Source organism: Phodopus roborovskii, unplaced genomic scaffold (genome assembly GCF_943737965.1).
Source record: "Phodopus roborovskii unplaced genomic scaffold, PHOROB, whole genome shotgun sequence".
NCBI lineage: Eukaryota > Metazoa > Chordata > Mammalia > Rodentia > Cricetidae > Phodopus > Phodopus roborovskii.
Window position 1 is genome coordinate 23568942 of NW_026126434.1, and position 16245 is coordinate 23585186.

Below are 16245 nucleotides of genomic sequence, written 5' to 3' on the forward strand. Positions count from 1 at the left end.
GGGCCCACTGTAGGTGATACCATTCCCTGGGCTATGTAAGAGAGCTAGCTACTCATTCAACAAGAGGGGAATCATGCCTGGTACTAGAAACCTAACCAAATACCCAAAACTAGTGAAGTCTAAACCAGCATAATCCCTAATTACATTCCAAATGTTTACCCTTATAGCCACAGATATAGTTCTCATCCTTCATCAAGGAAACTTTTTGCAACAGACAGTGACAATAATAGAAAATGGTTTAAAATGCAGAGTTGTGGAGCCAGGTCCCTACTGATGCATCTATAACAATCTTCTCCACCTAAGGCTCAGGGATTATTTCAGAAGAGTGGGTGGAAAAAACTGTAAGACCCAAAGGAACAGAAAGTTTTCTGTGAGATTGTGTCTCCTAGAAATGCCAGAGAAGCTACACCCATGAGAGATCGCTCACATCGTTACCTAAACATGAGCTGAACAAGGACAAACTCAATAGATGTGCTAAAGTCCTCCATCCTACACAAAGAACTACAGGCAACTAAGGAACACTAAGAGTGGGAAATATAGTCTTCCCATGGAAGAGCACACCAATTGGTTATCCAATACCAAATGGGCATCCCTGAAAGCATATACATACAAGTAACATTATATGAAGTAAGCAGGATATATATGTGTGTGTGTGTGTGTGTGTGTGTGTAAATCCATATATATATATATGGATATATATATGGATATATATATATATGGATAGATAAATGATAGATAGATAGATAGATAGATAGATAGATAGATAGATGACAGACATGTGTGTGCATGTGAAACAATTACAGAGAAGGAGACCATGAATTTGAATGAGAACAAGAAGGTATATGAGAGGGGTTAGAGTGAGGAAAGTGATGTAACTATATTATAATCTCAAAAAATAAATAAAGCTTGCTAAGCATGAGTAGGCTAAGTTCCTCCATGCTTTCTGCTTCAAGTTCCTGCTTGAGTTCTTGGCCTGACTTCCCTCGATGATGACTGTGACCAGGAAGCATAAGTTAGATAATTCCTTTCCCTAAGTTGCTCTTGGTTTGCATGTCCTTTTTTTTTTTTTTTTTTTTTTTTAATAAAACCAAGTCCATTTAAATGAAAACAAACAACATTTATAGACAATATTTGGGAATTTGGGCATCATTCTTTCCAAACTACTTCCTGCTGGTAAGGGGCGCTGTCATGGGGGATTCTAAGAAGATGAAGAAATCCTGGCAAAGGCTGCTTTGTCCAGCTGTTTTGAATGTAGGATCCCCTGGTACTCTGTTTCAGGTGGTCTGGCTTGATCAAACCACATTAGTCTGGAAGGAATCCACCACTTTTCATTTTCTGTGGAAACAAAAATAGAAATCCTTTTCCCCAGTAACTTGTCCTTGAAATTAAATTTTGGAGTCAAAGCATTTTTTTTAATTTATTATTTTACATGTCGACATAGTACCCTCTCCCTCTCTCCCTCTCTCCCTCCCTCCCTCCTTCCCTCCTTCACTCACTTTTACCCTATCTGCCCTCTCACATGCACCCTAGCCACCCTCCCCTCCCATCCCCCCCACCCGAATTCCATATGTTGGGGTCATGTAGATCTGACAGGTCATGTGAAGTAGGGACTAGGGCTTCTCTCCTGTCTCTAGATTAAGGCAGTTATCCCTCCATGGAGGATGTGTTCACAAGTTCCTTTTGTGCACCAGGGATACATCCTGGCTCCACTGTCTGAGGTCTCTTAGACTGCTCAGTCCTTCTGGCTGAGACCCATATTCAGGGGGGCCTGAGTCAGTCCCACACTGGCTTCCCAGCTATCAGTCTGGGGGCCCGTTAGCTCCTCCTTGTTCAGGTAAGCTGTCTCTATGTGTTTCTGCAGCCTGGTCTTGTCCTCTCCATCTGCATCTGGGTTCTAGTTCGACTCAGTGTTTATGTATGGGTGTTTGCTCCTGTTTCCAACAGGTATTAGATGAGGGCTCCATGGATAAATTAGTTGTTGATCTCACTCTCCGGGAAGGGCATTTATGGTAGCCTTTCCACGGATGCTCAAATTGTTAGTTGGCGGCAGTCTTGTAGTTCTCTAAACCTTTCTTTGTGTTCAATTTTATCTTCAAACCAATATTGGCTCCCTCTTTTATGTTCTCTCTCTCTCTCTTTCTTGTCTTCTATTCCTAACCAGGCTCAATCTTCCTAGTCGCACATGTTTTCCTTTCTTCACCCTCGTTTTCTCCTACTTCTCTCTCCATTTGCTGCCCCCCCCACTTCCCCTGTGCTCTGGGGGTCTTGTCCCTTCCCTCTTCTGTGAGGGACTTTATATGAATCTCTTAGAATACAGCTTGTATCCTAACTCCTCTGGTGGTATGAATTATAGGCTGGTGATACTTTGCTCTAGTCTAAAATCCATATATGAGTGAGTACATACTATGTTTCTCTTTTTGTGACTGGGTTACCTCATTCAGGATGGTTCTTCAAATGCCATCCACTTGCCTGCAAATTTCAAGATACCATTATTTTTTTCTGCAGAGTAGTATTCCATTGTGTAGATGTGCCACTTCTTCATTATCCATTCTTCAATTGAGGGGCATCTAGGTTGCTTCCAGGTGGTGGGAGTGTAAACAGCCATTTTGGAGATCAGTATGGCGGTTCCTCAGGAAAATGGGAATTAGTTTACCACAGGACCCGGCAATCCCCCTCTTAGGCATATACCCAAATGTTCCACATCCATGCAACAAAGTCATCTGTTCAACTATGTTCATAGCAGCACTATTTGTAATAGCAAGAACCTGGAAGCAACCTAGATGGTTTGCATGTCTTATCACAACAAGAGAAAGGAAACAAGAAAGCGTTGGCCGGCACCTGTCTGAAGCTCCCTGAAGAGCCGGCCTTGGTTTCTCCAAATTCAAAGCTTGCTGAATACAGGGAGGGCATTGGTCAAGCATCTAAGTGTGAACAAACCCATCGGTGTCACCCAGGGTAGAGAAGAACAGCTGGGTAAGAGTTGAGGGAAGCTGGGAACCAAGAGCTTTGAGTAATTATGGATTTGAAACAGTCTCGGGAGTCTAGAAGGTTCCAAACATGACCACAGAGGCACATGCTGAGAATGTCACTGGGGGAGAGCTTTGAGCCCTGAGCAAACAGGAAGTGAAGGGGGAAAGGGTGGAGACTGCCAGCTGGGAGCTGAGGGGGAGCCCCATGGGTAAACACAACAGCTACAAAGCTTAGTGGCAAATATTCTTTGTCACTGTGACAAAATACTTGTGATAACAGCACATAAGGAAGAAGAGATTGTTTTGCTCACAGTTTTGTGGTAGAGATGCACAACATGGGTGATGTTTACCTGCTGAGCCTGGGAGGAAGGGCAAAAGGGCAGAGTCATTTCACAGGCAAACCCTCAGTAGTCTAAGTTCTCTCTACCTAAAGGGTTCCTTCTCACCCTAGTAGTGCCACAAGCTGGAAACCGAGTCTTAGCATTTAAGTCTTTGGGGGTTATTTAAATTCCAAACCATGATGCCAGGCATTGAAGGAACCCCTCCAACTCACTGCCCAAGCACTAACTTAATAGTTCTGATGTGTACTGCATGTGACGAGGCTACTTCAGAAAAACTGTAAGGCAAAAAGAACAAGTAAAAAACATGCTGGAAATGTCAACCACAGGCTGCAGGGCTTGGGAAGAGACCCAGAAACCTAGAACCAGCCTCCAGTGCTCATTGTCCAGGATCAGTTCTGCATCCTGATACAGGAAGAAACAGCTGGAAAAGGCAGAGACTGTGCTCACTGCAGGAGGAAAATTAATGGAATCAAGTAGAAATTCTCAACTTGGAAAGTAAGTCCAGCTGAAGTGGAAATTCTCCTGTAGGGCTTTGATAGTCAAAGGGAGAGGTCAGAAGAACCAGGCTATATGATGACCAACCCTGAAACAGCCAATGAGAGGAGTAGATTTTTTTTTAAGATTTATTACCTATTATGTATACAGTGTTCTGTCTGCATGTGTGCCAGCACATCAGAAGAGAGCAGTGGATCTCATTGCAGATGGCTGTGAGCTACCATGTGATTGCTGGGAATTGAACTCATGACCCCTGGGAGAACAGCCAGTGCTCTTAACCTCTGAGCCATCTCTCCAGCCCCCATGAGGAGTAGATTTTTTAAATGATGAGTGGTCGATCTTGAGAGACTAGGGGACACCCTAAGGCACATCAACATGTGTGACAGGAGTTCCAGAAGGAGAGAATAAGAAAGAAGTGTTTGGAGAAACAGTGGCTCAAACATTTCTAATTTTAATGAAATATGTGCTCTGTTCCAGGAGATTCAATGGATACCATGGGCAATGGCATTTTCATGGAAGCAGAGGATTGCTAAGAGACAAAAACAGAGTGAATGTTGACACAGTGAGAGATGAGTGACAGCTGAGGCTTTCTAAGGAACAGTAGGAGAGGAGAAGGATTATGGCTGGTACAGAGCTCTGGGTGGGTGGGGGAAGGAAGAGGACCCATCCTTGGACCTCGAAGAGTCATTAGCTGCCAAAAGTGCAGCAAAGGCAACAGACTCAGATGGGATGGTACCCATCAGAAAGAAAGGTGAATCTGCAGCTGACCTGCATTACAGGAAATACAGGCTGGGTGGTACCAGGGCACACCTTTAATCCCAGCACTCAGGAGGCAGAGGCAGGGGGATCCCTGTGAGTTTGAGGCCAGCCTGCTCTACAAAGTGTCACAGAGAGACCCTGTCTTGGAAAAACAAACAAACAAACAGACAAACAAACAAACAAACAAAAGACATGTGTTGTAGCTGAACTGACCAGACACCAGCTGGACCAGACACTGGTGGCTGGACCACAGTGAAAGGATGAGGTAAAGATGTCAGTTGCCATCTGTCTCTCCTAGCTAGTCTGTAGATGTTCACAGTGCACACTGATTCTGGAGACGGAATCCAGCTAAGGCTGATCTGAGCTGTGCGTGTCCTTTACAGGGATTTCCGAGTTCGTGTCTGGCTTGAACCATTCAGCTCTTTGTCATTCTGGCCACATGCCACCAGTTGTGCTGCTCCTTTCAAAGAACTAACTTTGGGCCTCATCAATCTTGCTTTTCTATTTTCTGTGTTATTTCTTGGTTCTCTCATTTGATGTCCTTCTGATAGCCTTGGATGCCACTTCTCTTCACCTCTGGCTTCTTTGTGTATGAAGGCAGACTGATGTGAGATTTCTCTCTTAGGTGTCCCCAGTCCCCTGCTCCCCTTTGGGGACCATTCTGGCAGCCTCTCATCAGCTTTGACAGCTGCCTCTTCTTCCAGCTAAGCCCTTTCTAAGTGCCCTGGATCCTCTGGCACCCAGGTTGCACATGAGACTAAATTTACTACTGTGCCTGTGAACTCTGATTACGTCTAGTTTGCCATCTGCTTTCTTGCTGTGTGGCCAGGGAAGACACTTGTATAGTTTCAGTCATCTTAAATTGTCACCCTGGTGTGGTGGCCTCTCTTCCTGTCTGTTGGGAGATTGGTCCATGTGCATCTGGAAGGAATACGGTCTGTTGTTGCCTGGTTTTCTTTTGCACTCATCCATGGACTCTGGCTGACTTCCAGTGTTCTTCCATCCCCATATTTCCTTGTAGAACTTGGATCTGATGGGAGATGTCATTCTGTAAATATGTTTCTCTTATTGGCTAATGAATAAAGCCCTGTTGGCAAATAGGAAGGCAAGATAGGCAGAGCTAGGAGATAAGGAGGATTCTGGGAGGTTTAATAGTGAGAGTCAAGATGTAGAGACTTTAGAGGAAGAGGTCCGGACCCTCTCTCCGATAAGGCCACGTGGAAACGTGGTTAATAGAAATGGGTTAATATTTAAGACAGAGCTAGCCAATAAGAAACGCTAGTAACTGGCCAACATCTTTATATCTGATACAGTGTCTCTGTGTGTTATTTGGGGCTAATGCAGCTGTGGGACTAGGCTGGTGGGAAAACTGCTCATAACATGGATCTAGTTCTACCATTTAGTTTTTACTAGAGAGAGCTTACTGAAGTCTCCACTGTTATTCTGAAGCTGGAATTGCCTAGCTCATCAATTCTGTTCAGTTTTGCTTGCTGGCTTTTGGGAGTCAGATGCTGGGAGTGACATCTAGTAACATCTAGGATTGCTGGACCTTTGTGAGGGATCCTGCTTGTGGTCATGTGATGTTCTGTGCCCCTTCTCCTGCTGATAAACCACCCCAGCTAGCACACGATCTCCTTACTATTCACTGTCCACTGCCACCTTTCTGGCTGTGGCCAGCTTCTTCCAGAGATTCCTGCTTCCAGTCCACTGGAGAATCCTCCAATAAAGGTGTCTTCACTGCCAGACACCTGGGTAAAAGGATTCTTTTGACTCTAGATGTTTGGGTGGAAGATATTGCAGCTTTCCTTTCTTCTGTGTGGAATGTAAAGCTAGGCAGATGTGTGCAGTACATCACCTCTACCGTCCACCCGTGGTGTCTCTCGTCCTTTGTCCCTGTTTATCAGTTTCTGGCCTACTGCAGCCCCTGCCTGTCAGTCCCTGTAAGCTACTTGTTACCAAATTCCTGAGGAAAAGAACTGTTCCCTCTCAGAGTCTGAGGGATACAGTCCGTCGTGGTAGAGAAGACTTGGCGGCAGGAGTGTGAGACAACTGGTCCAGAAGCAGACTGGAAGTGGGGCTGGCTATAAAACCTCAAGGCCTGCCCCCTCTCCCCCAGCCAGGCTCCACTTTTTAGAGGTTCTGCAACATTCCAAAGAGGCACCACTCTCTGGGGACCAAATATACAAGCATGTGAGCCTGAGGGGCTACCTTATATCCAAACCACAGCCATCTATTTGTAACCTTTCCTGAAATATCTTAGACATAGAATGATGACGTTCTGGAGGGTGGACAGGCCCTCCAGGATGGCAATGAATACACCGCTCCCCAAGTCATCACAGAAATGGAAAATGAAGCCCCATGAACAAGCTTCATACCCCAGGTCCAATGGGGTGGCAGTGCATCACACTCTCTTAGTGAGGTTCAAGCCACATAATGCAGTGTCCCCTTTATCTCCTTGCTTCATGTTTGGAGTTGCAGGCATGGGATTTTCATTCCTCCACTTTCCATCTCTTTTCTCTCAGATTGGATCCCAGCTGCTGCCCCCACTTAGCACAGGACAGTGGTTAAACAACAGTTGTAGATTTGGGAACCCGGGACATAGATGTCAGCACAGCCATGTGACATACTGCTCCTTGGACAACACAGTGTGTTGAGACCCTTTAACTCCAGAACATTCTCATCCCTGCTTCTGCATAGTCTACCTGTTAAAGGGTTTATGAGGAGTTCCAATACTGTTGGCAGTTGTTCAGTTTAACCTCACCTCTTCCTTGGCAATATCTCACTGATTTCTCAGAGTCTGTGTCTGAGATTATTGATGTCTGGCCCTCGTCTCCAAGAGCATCCTTTGTGGGTAGAGAGCTCTAGCTTGGTACCTGTTTTCTTTCTGATGAGAAAGAATGCTTCCATGGCCTCCTGGTCCCCATTTTCCCATCAAGAAGTCATCTGTCAGTCATGTGGCTGCTTCCCACCCCTACTCACTTCTATCATTGTACTTCAGCCCTGATGTGCACATTCATAGATTCCTGTGTAGTGCTTCTCTACACTCTTTTAAATGAACCTAAAATACACTCTATTTGTACTGCTGGATCAATGTCTTTCATCAGTTTAAAGCTCCTGCCTATTTGTAGTCATTTACCTCACCCACATCTGTTTGTATCCCCTAGGATCCAAACCATTCTGCACCCTGACCCTTGCTTATTGCTCCATTTCCTCTGCTTTAGTCCTCCTCACCCGTGTTCAGTCATCATATCCATCACCCCCTTTTGTCACTAATCTCTTCAGCCTTGTCTGATATGCTGTTAACCTAATCAAGCACGGACTGAAATTTCAGTTTTTGTGTTCTTATTTGTGGATTGCCAGTTGCCACTGAAAAAACTCTCCACCTTTCTCCCAATCTTCCTGAAAGATGTGTCACTGTCCCTTTTAGGTAAAAGCTTCTTTTGATCTGAAGAGAAACAAGGGCGTCACCATGGTTACCCTTTTGTTTTGAAGTGCATCCCCACAGAAACCCTCTTTGTTTTACAGTGCTGGGGCTTAAACATCCTAGGCACCCAGTCTGCTGCCTAGCTACATCCCCAGCCCTCATGGGTTGCTCAAGTTCATGTGTGGCTGTTCTAATGTCTAGGTCTCTTGTTTGTTCTTCTCTTGACTGGTCTTATCTTTTAGAATGCCTGATAATGCTTGACCAATGGCAAAAATTCACTGTGGGAAAAAAAAATCTAGGATCTCTTGAGTCTCTGGTGCTCCTGTCTGGCCCAGAAGGGATGGGTGAGATGGATGGCTGTGTCTCTGGCAAACAGTAGGTTTATGGGCAGCTTATGTTCAGTTGAGCTGATGTATAGGCAGGGCCATCTAGTTTCTGCTTTGCTTTTCCTGGCGGAGGTTCCTGTACTCACAGTCAGGGTTTGCTTCCCAGACCCCCTCCACCTCAGTAGGCCCTGGACTCTGTGCTTTGCCCTCTTGTTCTAAGACCACTAAAACATTTGGTCAACTTCCTGGTCCCTTCCCAGTGAGCTGACTCAGTGCCTCAAGAGGAAAATCCACAGTAATATAGGTCCCATCCAGGACTCTTCTGTAACAGAGATTTGGTCCTTCAAGTCTCAGCTATCACTGAAGGCCTCCTGGTGCCTTCAAACAGAAATTCACTTGTCAAGCCAGCTTCTCCACCCCCCCCCAACTCCACTGGCTGATAAAGGTCCATTCCCCATGGTCAAGTATGGTAGGCAGAGGATCTCATACAGAATCAGAGCCAGTTGTCACACCATCTCCAAATGTATCTATCCTGTAGCAATTTCTATGAAGAGAAAATGTTTCCATGCTATCAGGGACACAGGCGCTGGGCAGGGTGGACACAGGGCAGGGTGGACACAGGCGCAGGACAGGGTGGACACAGGCACAGGGCAGGGTGGACAGTGTCACAGGGAAATACAGAGAGGTTCAGGAACTGGGGAGATACTATAGGGGTAGTAGTTACAGGCAGTCACTGCACACTCAGCTCAATGGCTCTAGACATGTCACTGCATATTGCTGGTCTCAGTACTGTTACAAAGTGACAACTGTCCTCAACCAGAGCTGGGCTATGGGAGGATTTCTGGGCTGAAGACATTAATCTCCTAGCACTACTTGCAGAGAGGACAAGTATCCTGGCAGCTAGCCATAGCCAGACGACATCTCTGCAGCCATAGAATGGCTGGGATAAGTCTCACCAATGACACCCCATCCTCACTGCTCACAGAGTCACACCTAACTACCTGACCATTGCTTCCAGAATCACCCACTAGCAGGAGATAGACAGACAGGTCTGACAACAGCATCCTGTTACAATCACACACCACATTGGGCGCCATTTTGTTATGAGCACTTTCCCGCCAGCCTGGTCCCACAGCCACATCAGCCCCAAAATAACACACAGAGACTCCATAAGTTATAAAGCTGTTGGCCAATGGCTAGAGCTTTTTATTGGCTATCTCAGTCTTAAATATTAACTCATTTATATCAATCTAAGTGTTTCCACATGATATTACCAGAGAGAGAGTCCAGATCTCTTATTCCTTGCATGTCCTACATCTTGACTCTTCTTTACTACCTCTCCCAGAATCCTCCTTGTCTCCTAGTCCTACCTATCTTGCCTTCCTATTTGCCGACAGTACTTTATTCATTAACCAATAAAAGAAACATATATACAGAATGACATCTCTCATCAACATCCCAGACAAACAAACACCCTAATGATGGCCATGAGCCACACCAACAAGGAAGGGAGGCCAAGCCCCACAACAGCACAGGGGGATAAAAGCTGATGGCCCAGCACCTCACACACACACACACACACACTCAACACTCATTCACTTATTCACTCTACTCCACTCCAGTTGAGCTCTGCCATGGCCGCCTCCACCATGTCTGTCTGCTCTGACGCTTGCACCAACTCCTCCTGGCAGGTGGATGACTGCCCAGAGAGCTGCTGTGAGCCCAGCTGCTGCCAGCCCAGCTGCTGTGTCCCCAGCTGCTGCCAGCCCAGCTGCTGTGTCCCCAGCTGCTGTACCCCAGCCCCTTGCATTACTCTTGTCTGCACCCCAGTGAGCTGTGTGTCCAGCCCCTGCTGCCAATCTGTCTGTACCAGCTGCTGCACACCCTCATGCTGCCAGCAGTCTAGCTGCCAGCCAGCTTGCTGCACCTGCTCCCCCTGCCAGCCATCCTGCTGTGTGCCAGTTTGCTGCAAGCCTGTCTGCTGTGCTCCAGTCTGCTGTGGAGCTTCCTCCTCATGCTGCCAGTCACCTTGCTGTGTGACTCTTTGCTGCAAGCCTGTCTGCTGCACACCCATCTGCTCTGGATCTTCCCCATGCTGCCAGCAGTCTAGCTGCCAGCCCTCATGCTGTCAACCCTCCTGCTGTGTGCCTGTCTGCTGCAAGCCTGTGTGCTGCAAGCCCTGCTCCAGCATGTCCCTGCTCTGCCGCCCTGTGTGCAGACCAGCCTGCTGTGTGCCCACCTCCTCCTGCTGTGCCTCCTCCTGCCAGCCCAGCTGCTGCAAGCCCTGCTCCAGCATGTCCCTGCTCTGCCGCCCTGTGTGCTCCAGCCAGGCCTGCTGTGGCCTCTCCTCCGGACAGAAGTCCAGCTGCTGATGGATCTGTCTACTTCCTGCTCATGTCCCCTCCCCAATCCCTTTTAGCTCCTGATGTGGGATCTCCCCAGAACACCAACATGTTTCCTACACTGACATGACCTGACCTGACCTCCTGCCTCCCAGGAACTCCACCTGCACCCCAGGTCACTGTCCCCTTCACTGTCCCTCTGCTCTGGTCACTTGTCTTCGGCATTAGCCCTTCAGACATTCAGAACATCAATAAACTCTTCTAACCGCCTGGATCTCCTCTCATGCTGTGAGAAATCTGATTTAAGTAGATGTCATTCTCTACAGGCTGTGATTGTTTCCAGGAGGGAGGGACTTTGACTCACAATAGTGAGAGACATTGGCCACCTGCCCTGGGGATGTCCAGTGGAGCTCAGTGTCATGCTCTGCACAAAGAAGAAAAGTGAGATGCTGCTGTGACAGTTCCCATGTCTGGAAAGGGTTCTCAGCATCCACAAAGGGTCCTCACCATCCAGTGGGTGATGGTCTCAGACATGCATAGTTGGCCAAGAGAAGCTGCTGCTGGACCAGGGATCCCCTGTACTAGGCAGTAGAACTCAAGTCTGAGGCATCTCCTGGGCATGAAGCCTGATATTTAGCACCTGGAGTAGTGCCCTGAGGGGAATTCCTCAGAAGGGAGTCAGACAAATGACCTGACCTAATTTACCACCAGAATACCTGAGTCCCAAGTAACTAGCCTGCTGGCACCCAGCCCGTCCAGGCAAGCTTGAATGATCACAGAAACACAGCATCCAGCTGAAGCGATGTTCAGTTTAGTAGACACCCAAGGTGAGAAAATGTGGTCAGAGAAGATCAATCAATTGGTGAGAACCCACTAACCTCACCTATCCCACACAGCCAAATGTTAGAGAAAGATGGAGCCATTGAGCAAAGACGAGACGATATTTACAAGAAAGAAAGCCAGAGGGGGGCAGCTGGGGTTGGGGCTGTGATAAAGTTGATAACCATGGGTGTGGCCACAGTGAACTGCTCAGAGAGAGAGAGAGAGAGAGAGTAGTGAGCTGGAGTAGCAGGCGGGAGCCCTGCCCTGCACGGCTGAGTCCAGGGATCTGGCTTTGTCACTAACTCCATTCTTGGTGTCAGACATGCTAAGGACACACACATGTCCCCATCTCTGCAGTGTCTTACATAATACTTTGCTGACCTGAATGCCCTCAGGGTTCTGATATCCTATGGAGTCTCCCTGGCCCCCACCCTGGCAATCCCCTTGCAACCCTCTCTTCTCACTTAGACCCGTGCTCAGAAGGGCCCTATGCCCCTCCAGGTCCCACTACATCCCCCACGTCCTTCAAGCCCCTCCAGGTCCATGCTCCTCCAGTCTTTTTCCTCTGTCACCGAACATCATTCCCTTCTCTGCATGCAGTCTCTCCCTTGGCAGGGTTTCTCCCTTCTCTGCAGGGTCTTCCCCTCCCCCAGCTGAGGCTCAGTATGATTCTGTGGGGCTTTTGGCATTTTGATAAGGCAGCATGCACATCCATTCAGAGATCTCTGTGAAGATGTGGCCTTTCAGCTCCTTTTAATAAATACCAAGGGATACTGGTGCTCAATGGTTGGAGGTGTGTTTGGTTTTTTTTTTTTTTTTTTTGTTAAGAGCCCACCAAGTTCCTCTACATCTCTGAGCCATCCTGCATTCCTAGAAGCAGGGAGCAAGAGTTCCCATCATTTCTTCCTCCCCAACATCTGCTGTTGGCATTTTGATGTGGGGCATTTTTACAAGTATACAGATCCACCCTCTCATCAATATTCTCTCTCTCTCTCTCCCTCATTTTTCTGCACAGCACAAATTGTCCTCAAACTCATAATCCCCCCTCCTGCATAGCTGAGATCACAGATGTGCCCCACCCTGCCTGTGACTTCAGTTTTCCGAGTTTACACTGTGGGCATCGTTTGGCATCTGGGTGTCTTCTTTGGCAAAGGGTCTATCCACTCTCTTGCCACTTTTTGAGTTAGGTTGATTCATTGTTGACTCTAAGGTTCCTTTGCAGAGTACATGGTGGCCTCTGTCAGATGTGGGGAACTGATACACCATTCCCTCACCCTGTCGACTCCTGGTGTCCCTTCTGTTACTTGCTTTTCTGATGGTGACAAACACCTGAACCAAACAACTTAAGGAAAGAAGGAGTTGGTTCTGACTCAGGGTTTGAGAACACAGTCTGTCATGGTAGGGACATCATGGTGGCAGGGGTGTGAGGAGGCTCACAGAGACCTCAGTCAGGGAGCAGAGAGATGCTCAGGGGCTCAGGTCATTTCCTCTTTGTTATTCATGGCAGCTCTTCCCTCCTCAGTTACTCCTCCCTGGAAACTTCCTCACTAACAGGCCCAGCAGCATGTTCCCCAGGAGATCCAAATCCTGTCAGGTTGACACTGGACATCAGCCATCATAGTGTAGAGGAAGCGGATGCCCTGCGGTAGGAGAAGTTTACAGGCGTGGGCACCTGTGCCAAGAAAAGCCTCAGGTCAGAGACCCGAGCAAGGAAATCCAACATCCCAGAAACAGAGCCAGGTACTGCTGTACTATAGTTTTCAGTGTGCCCAGAACCCAGGTGCTGAAGCTTGGTCCCCAGCCTGTGATGTTGTCAGGAGGTGGGGCCTAATGGGAGAAAGTGAGGTCATTGGGCATACTGGTTAGCGTGGTGATATATCCATGATTTATTAAAGCCACCAGAGGTTAAAATAGCAAAGCAGCCATACTAGTTAGCCATAGAAGTCAGGCACACACCTTTAATCCCAGGACTAAGAATTAAGAGGTAGATGGAGCTCTGTGTAAAGATCACCCAGGGCTTCTGGAGAGTAAATCAGAGCTCACACCTTTAATCTCAGGATTTGAGAAGAATAAAACGTAGAGGCATTCAGTCTCGGGACTAGTCTGTATCCTTATTGATATCCATCACTGAACAGATACACTGTGGTAAAGCAATACAATGGAATATTACAGGCCCATAAAAAGAGATAAACTTAACCGGGCATTGGTGGCACATACCTTTAATCTCAGCACTTGGGAGGTAAAGACAGGTAGATCTCTATGAGTTCGAGGTCAACCTGGTCTACAGAGCAAGTTCCAGGACAGGCTCCAAAGCAATACAGAGAAACCCTGTCTTGAAAAAAAAATGAGAAAGAGAGAGATAAACTTGATGTGCAATAGCTGGTTGAATCTTGAGGTCAGAGAATTAAAAACCACAAAGAATGGTTTAAATGGATGGGGAGGAAAAGGGAGTGAGTCTGGTGGCTGGTGGCTCTGTGGGTCCAAGGAGACAGGCTCACTTGCCGCTGCCAAGTTAGAAGCTTCACCTGGTTCTGGCTGTTGCTGTCCCTAGCTTTAGCACTACTTTCTATAGGCAGGGATCTCAGAGCCTCTTACTAAAGCTCAGCCCACTCCTGTCCCCTGGTGTCATCCACCCTCTGACATCCTACAGCTGCAGCACACAGGAAGACTCAGTCTTGGCGCATCCATCCTGCTGGGCTGTCTGGAGGCTCCCTGGGTTCCCAGCCTATGTGGGCACATGGCACACCATGAAGTGTCCCTGCAGCAGGCACAGCCCCTGCATCCGTGGCACTCTCTCCACAGCTCCCTTTCTCAGTTGCTGGTCTGGAAAGTCTGTGTTCTTGAAGAATCAATCTCCCCCCCAGTTTTCCTCACCATCTCATTCTCTGCAGACCTGTGCCACCTTGACTCAGACTAAGCCCTCCCAGTGATCAGGGACACTTCTCTGCCAGTTGCATATAGCAGTAGGCTTTACAGCCCTGCCCACTCACCTGGGCTACAACTCCAGGCTACTCACTGCCTAGTGGAGCAGCCTGGATGATGAGGCCTGTGACATGTGCACAAAGCCAGACCCAGCATGGGCAAGGCTGCACTCAAAAGACTAAGCACACAGCACCCTCAGGCCCTAGCCAGCACCACGTGGAACTTGGGAGGAGTGACTCTCCTATAAATAAACAGATTAACAAGGGCTTTCAGGACGCAACTTAAAATACCCAGGAGGAAGGAAGGTTCTAGAGGCTTCCAGCTGAAAACATTCCCAGTCTGGTATAAAAGCTGACAGCATTGCACATAACAATACACACTGACACACTAACAAGCTCCCACCTCCCAGCTCCCACCATAGCCGCCTCTACCATGTCTGTCTGCTCTGACGCTTGCACCAACTCCTCCTGGCAGGTGGATGACTGCCCAGAGAGCTGCTGTGAGCCCAGCTGCTGCCAGCCCAGCTGCTGCCAGCCCAGCTGCTGTGCTCCAGCCCCCTGCCTAACCCTCATCTGCACCCCAGTGAGCTGTGTGTCCAGTCCCTGCTGCCAATCTGCCTGCTGCACACCCTCATGCTGCCAGCAGTCTAGCTGCCAGCCAGCTTGCTACACCTGCTCCCCCTGCCAGCAGTCCTGCTGTGTGACCCTGTGCTGCAAGCCTGTCTGCTGCACACCCATCTGCTCTGGATCCTCCTCATGCTGTCAGCAGTCTAGCTGCCAGCCCTCATGCTGTCAACCCTCCTGCTGTGTGCCTGTCTGCTGCAAGCCTGTGTGCTGCAAGCCCTGCTCCAGCTTGTCCCTGCTCTGCCGCCCTGTGTGCAGACCAGCCTGCTGTGTGTCCACCTCCTCCTGCTGTGCCTCCTCCTGCCAGCCCAGCTGCTGCAAGCCCTGCTCCAGCATGTCCCTGCTCTGCCGCCCTGTGTGCTCCAGCCAGGCCTGCTGTGGCCTCTCCTCGGGACAGAAGTCCAGCTGCTGATGCGCCTGTTCCTGGTGCCAGCTGACTCAGGTTCCTCCCTGTGGTCCCTCTCAGCAATCTCAGCCTGACCCTGACCTGGGATGGACAGTCCCCCAGGATGGAGACCCAACCTGTTCTTTGTGACTTGACCTCCCCTCCTGCTTCCCAGGAGGCTTGCTGATCCTCAGGTCACTGTCCCTCCCCCTGTCCCTCTGTTCTGGTTACCTGACCCTGATATCAGCTTGTCAGCTACCCATGGCTTCAATAAACTCTTCTAACCACATGGGTCTCCTCTCATGCTTCTGGAACATGCTGTTCAAGTAAAAATCCATCTCTTCGGCCAGGAATGTTTCTAGGAGAGACAGTAGCCACCTTCCCTGGTGGCCACAAGTTGATTGAATGAAAAATTGTCCCAAATAGGTACATTTATTTGAAAACTTTGTCTCTGGTGGATGATTTTGTTTGGAGAGTTGTGGAATTTTAGAGGCTTGCTTGAGGATGTATGTTATTGGGGCAAGGCTTTGGGAGTTGATATCTTCATTCATTTTGAGACTGTTTGAGTCCATGCTCTCTATTTTCTGCTTGTGGTTAAAGCTGTGATCTCTAACATCCTGCTTCACTCAACTGCTGCCATTAATCCCCCACCTTTGTGGACATCCCCTCTGGAATTCTAAGCTAAAATAAACTCTTTCCTCTATAAGTCATGGTGCTTCTTCACAAGAACAACAGTAACTAATACCAAACGTACAGGCTGGGCACTTGAGAGCTCAAGTCAGTGTGAGCCTGGTGTGTGTGTTTTGGGGTGGGGGTTGGGAGATTCTATCCCTATAC

General features: G+C 48.3%; 2 protein-coding genes across 6 annotated transcripts in view; both read left to right on the forward strand.

The window, feature by feature from the left end:
• The window catches only part of LOC127224145 (keratin-associated protein 10-2-like), a 35535-nt gene extending 20051 nt beyond the window's left edge, over positions 1–15484 (forward strand). The window contains exons 1-3 of one of the 5 annotated variants that reach the window (XM_051186996.1): positions 9909–10005; positions 14875–15230; positions 15336–15484. In XM_051186996.1, coding sequence (XP_051042953.1) covers positions 9949–10005; positions 14875–15230; positions 15336–15435 — 513 coding nt within the window. In that variant the 5' untranslated portion in view covers positions 9909–9948 and the 3' untranslated portion in view covers positions 15436–15484. Of the gene's footprint in view, positions 1–9908; positions 10006–10423; positions 10482–10586; positions 10691–14874; positions 15231–15335 lie in introns of those variants that run through there. The other 4 variants (XR_007834681.1, XR_007834680.1, XM_051186994.1 and 1 more) reach the window with 4 other exon arrangements.
• The window catches only part of Tspear (thrombospondin type laminin G domain and EAR repeats), a 147646-nt gene that overhangs the window by 109610 nt on the left and 21791 nt on the right, over positions 1–16245 (forward strand). The gene's annotated exons all lie outside the window — the stretch shown is intronic.